This window comes from Etheostoma cragini, chromosome 4 (genome assembly GCF_013103735.1).
Source record: "Etheostoma cragini isolate CJK2018 chromosome 4, CSU_Ecrag_1.0, whole genome shotgun sequence".
In the NCBI taxonomy this organism is placed as follows: domain Eukaryota; kingdom Metazoa; phylum Chordata; class Actinopteri; order Perciformes; family Percidae; genus Etheostoma; species Etheostoma cragini.
Window position 1 is genome coordinate 2,661,329 of NC_048410.1, and position 4,072 is coordinate 2,665,400.

The window sequence follows — 4,072 nt, forward strand, 5'->3', positions numbered from 1 at the left end:
TGTGTGTGTGTGTGTGTGTGTGTGTGTGTGTGTGTGTCGTCCTAACTTCCCCTAGACAAAAACGTAAGGGTCGTAACATAAACAATAAAAGCGTTTGACAAAATGACAAAACATGGTGGCTTTTATTGTGAAGGAGCCATAGAAAAAACATTGTATGTATTATTGAGGTTATCGCTGTTTAATCAAACATCAAACATGCATCCACAAAACAGCAATGTGTTGCTTTTTACATGTTCTGCACTAACTGACCGCTTTATGGGAACAATGCAACATGTTTGGCAGCACTGCAAACAGATGCTCTTCTGTTGTATTTTTTTGAGCTTCTCAATATGTATTTTCTACAGTAAACTACACTTGCTGTTACCATGGTTATCATGGGCGTCGCAAAATCAACCAGGACCTGAAATCTTAAGAATTCAAAAATGTAAACGACATTCACGTCAACATGGCACGGAGATTTACCGTAACTTGTATCTAATACAGGTGACATACACAAGAAATTAATAGAAATGTAAATTCAGTGAGAATCATACATGTCTCCATTTATAGCAAATCATTTATAAAGCATAGGCATCCTGGCAATGGGACAGTGAATTAATGAGTCGCTCACACAAACTCGACTTCCGGGTAGACAAATGGCCATCGACTTGAATTGGGGAGAGTTTGGAAATTGGCCATCTTGAGTATTTCTGTTGTAACATTAATAGATGCTTTATGTTGTGAAACATGGAGGTCCGAGCTATCTGTAGTCTCTGCTTCGCTCAATTTCTGAACTGTGTCTTTGATAAACCAAGATCTAACGGTAGGAACTCAACATCTCACCGCCTGTTGGCTAATTTGAGTGGTGTTGTATTCTTAAGTCTGTGGCCCTAGGGGTGAATTAGCTCCCCAAGCTAACGCTAGGGAAAGTGTTGACATGTGAAAGCATCAAATGTGCATTTTAGATGAATAACATGAGAGTATGTCCAGTTCCTTGTCTGTTTGCTCAGCGCCGTTAAATTAGTTGTTAAATTGCAGGTGGTTTTTACACCGGGAGTTTTTGTAGACAAAAATTGTGATTGGGTCCGTACTACAGGGCTGATGAGGGAACGTTTAAACAGGTGAACAGGTGAATGAGTCAGGTGACTTAGACAGGTGGGAACGTCTGAGGGACCTCTGGTGAAAGGGTAAAGATTAGCAATGAAGGGGCAATGTGGCTGAAAAGAAGGAGAGAAAGGAAGAGTGGGCACGAATAACACAACTGATGCAGACGTTGTGACACAGCCGTCTTTAAACAATGCCTGCAGGTGCAAAGTAGCTGTGTGTGTTATGATCAGCCAGAGAAGGAATTTAAAAAAAAAGTCAAGAAAAGGAGAAATCACGTAGGGAAACTGGTGTTTTTTTTCAGCTGTTTATTTGTGTTTCTTTGGTTTTCCAGTTCAAATGGTCTGCTCAGAGAAGATCAAATCATTGCATCAAATGTTTTTAAGGTGAGCGTTTTTGATGTAAAACTGTTTCGTAAAAGTGAGGAAAACGGGCAATTTTATGTTATTTTCCCCCCGCCCATTAGATCAGTGAGGGTGCAGCAGGAAGCCGGAGAAGATGCTGTAACCGGCCGGTTTTCCTCTCATCCCTCTGTAGTCCTTAGTCTCCAGCCAAACCTCCTGGTCCCTGGACAAGTAGACCGCCAAGCTGCCTGAGGTCACCTGGAATCAGTCCAAATTTAAAGACAGGTGCATCTTTTTGCAATGAATGAGAGCACTGCAACTACTTACATTAACTCATACAGTACTTCAGAGAAATTTTAAGGGACTGTCAAATCTAGAGTTTCCAGATTTGGAAATGCCATGCTTTGCTATCCAGGATGAAATAACTCTGGAGGATGGTGTTCTGCTCGTACCTGTCTCCTGACGCGGCGATGATCGCAGAACGACGCCAGCAGGGTTTGGTCCATCTTCATCAGCACACACAGTTTGTCCTCTAAAGAGGCGTGGTACACAAAGTAGTACGTCCCCGGGACCCGACACCTGCAACACACAAACACGATTTATTCACATTCAATCATTGTTTTCATAATTTCTCCTATCCGGTGTTGTAGCTTGATCACACTGGAAGTCCGTCGGAACAGAAATTTTTGGCTTTCTTTAAAAATTTCAGATCAATCATGGAAAAATGTATACATTTATAAAACAGATTTCAGCCATGCTAGCTAGCGACATCGCTCCATGGATGCCGTTCTGTCGGTTTGTCCTCAAGGTTTTGGGATGGATTTCATCAAGTTTTGCACAAGCATTCATGTCCCCCAGACGATAAATCCTACTGACTTCCGTGAAACCACAGACTTCCTATGAGGTTGACATTTGTTGTTTTAAATGAAATGTCTCTACAACTATTCGATGAAGTGCCATGCAATTTGGAACAGACATTCATGGTCCCCTAGTGACCCGTATTTACCTTCGGAAGACCTGTTGGTTGAAACATAAATAATAAAATTAGAGGGAGCTGTGATTCCAGTGTTCCCTGTGTATTGAAATTTTAGTTTATTTTCGTTGTCCAGCCCCTGTATAGAGTTTGTGTTCTCGTGGAATTTCAGCAGCGAATCAAACACAGCGAACAACAAAAAAAGTAGTCTGACCTTTCAAATAATAACAAGATGTTTGATTGTCATAAAAGTTTGTAATTACAAAATCACACCTTCGTTGGTTTCTGTAAAACATGAAAAGAAACGGGTGGTTTCTGACCTGAAGCGTCCTGTCCCGGTGTTGTAGTCATCGTTGATGTTGGTGATGACTTTGGTGAACCGGATGATGCTGGCTTTCTCAGGATATTCGTTGGTTCCTCTGGCGACACTGAAGGCTGCCTGCTGCTGGACTCCGACAACCCTGCAGCCACAGAAAACAGCACAGTGATGCCCAGAGCTGCTTTTATCTGCTGGTGGCGGGTCCGGGGGACCTCGACTGAACCCCAAGTTATATAAGAATATGCACCATGTAAGCATGATATCAAATGGATTATAGAAGGCATTTCAATGTTGAAACCTTTAGCAAGACAGACCTGTAAGATCTGTTTTACACTGTTTATATTATTCAGTTAATCAAATTATTCCAAAGTTATTTCCACAGATTGAACCTTGCAGCCGTCGAGCAGCCTCCAAATGTTTTAACCATCAACAACAAAGAATTCAACATCAACTTCTACGCTGTCACGGGCCTTGCTCGAGTGCCTCTCTCCGATGACATACCCTGGTTCTCCCGGTTCCCCAGGAGGTCCAGACATTCCTGGTCTCCCGGGTTCTCCCGGTTCCCCGCTCTGTCCTCGCTTTCCAGGAAACCCCGTCCCTCCGGGCTCCCCCTTCTCTCCCTTCTGAGGGCCAAGGCCGCCGTGCAACGCTGCTCCTGTAAACAGCGACAACACGCTGAATGTTACAACTTGTACATCCTTGCTTGTCATTGACAACCAACCACAATGACACTGGATTCTATCTAGTATGTGTAGAGGTTTTAGATGGACCAGCATGGCTGTTCTTTGTCTGGATTAACAGTTTCCAGGATAATCCGGCGCCACCCTCTGCTCTATTTGTGTTGCCGTTCTTAAACTCTGTTCTCACTGGGAAACAACAACAACAGACCTTGAGCTAGCAAGGCACACGAGTGCAACAAGGGAGGCCTGCTTTTCATTTTTGGCTAATGATTGTAAAGATTTACAAAGAATGGGATTCGGAGGGATTTGCTTATACTACATTTAACCTTGTATTGTATTCAGCTACTTTAAACCCTCTGTTGACCCCTTTAAAAAATGTCTATCTGAAATAAGGGTTTCTTTTTAACCAAATTACCACCTTATGACGCTCTTTGCAAATGCAATTGATCACTTTCATTCCTCTTATCTTAACTATTAGTCAAAACAATTCAAAATTTTGCTTTTTTAACTCATATATTAGGTATAATTCTCTATAAATGAGGGTCATTGACCATGAAGACTCAGCGCCCGGGTCTCATCCCCCGGGTCTCATCCCCGGGGTCTCAGGCCCCCGAGTCTCATCCCCGGGGTCTCAGGCCCCCGAGTCTCAGGCCCCCGGGTCTCAGGCCCCCGG

General features: G+C 43.2%; 2 protein-coding genes across 2 annotated transcripts in view; one reads left to right on the plus strand and one right to left on the minus strand.

Annotated features, from left to right (window-relative positions):
• Positions 1–1,373: 1,373 nt before the first annotated feature.
• The window catches only part of LOC117942783 (complement C1q subcomponent subunit C-like), a 4,066-nt gene continuing 1,367 nt past the window's right edge, over positions 1,374–4,072 (minus strand). The window contains exons 4-7 of the mRNA XM_034868433.1: positions 3,221–3,374; positions 2,721–2,861; positions 1,880–2,006; positions 1,374–1,685 (exon numbers count right to left, since the gene is read on the minus strand). Coding sequence (XP_034724324.1) covers positions 1,551–1,685; positions 1,880–2,006; positions 2,721–2,861; positions 3,221–3,374 — 557 coding nt within the window. The 3' untranslated portion in view covers positions 1,374–1,550. The remainder of the gene's footprint in view (positions 1,686–1,879; positions 2,007–2,720; positions 2,862–3,220; positions 3,375–4,072) is intronic.
• Positions 3,950–4,072, plus strand: part of LOC117942778 (NACHT, LRR and PYD domains-containing protein 3-like) — a 24,404-nt gene continuing 24,281 nt past the window's right edge. Inside the window, exon 1 of the mRNA XM_034868422.1 lies at positions 3,950–3,965. The gene's annotated coding sequence lies outside the window, so the exon portion shown is untranslated. The remainder of the gene's footprint in view (positions 3,966–4,072) is intronic.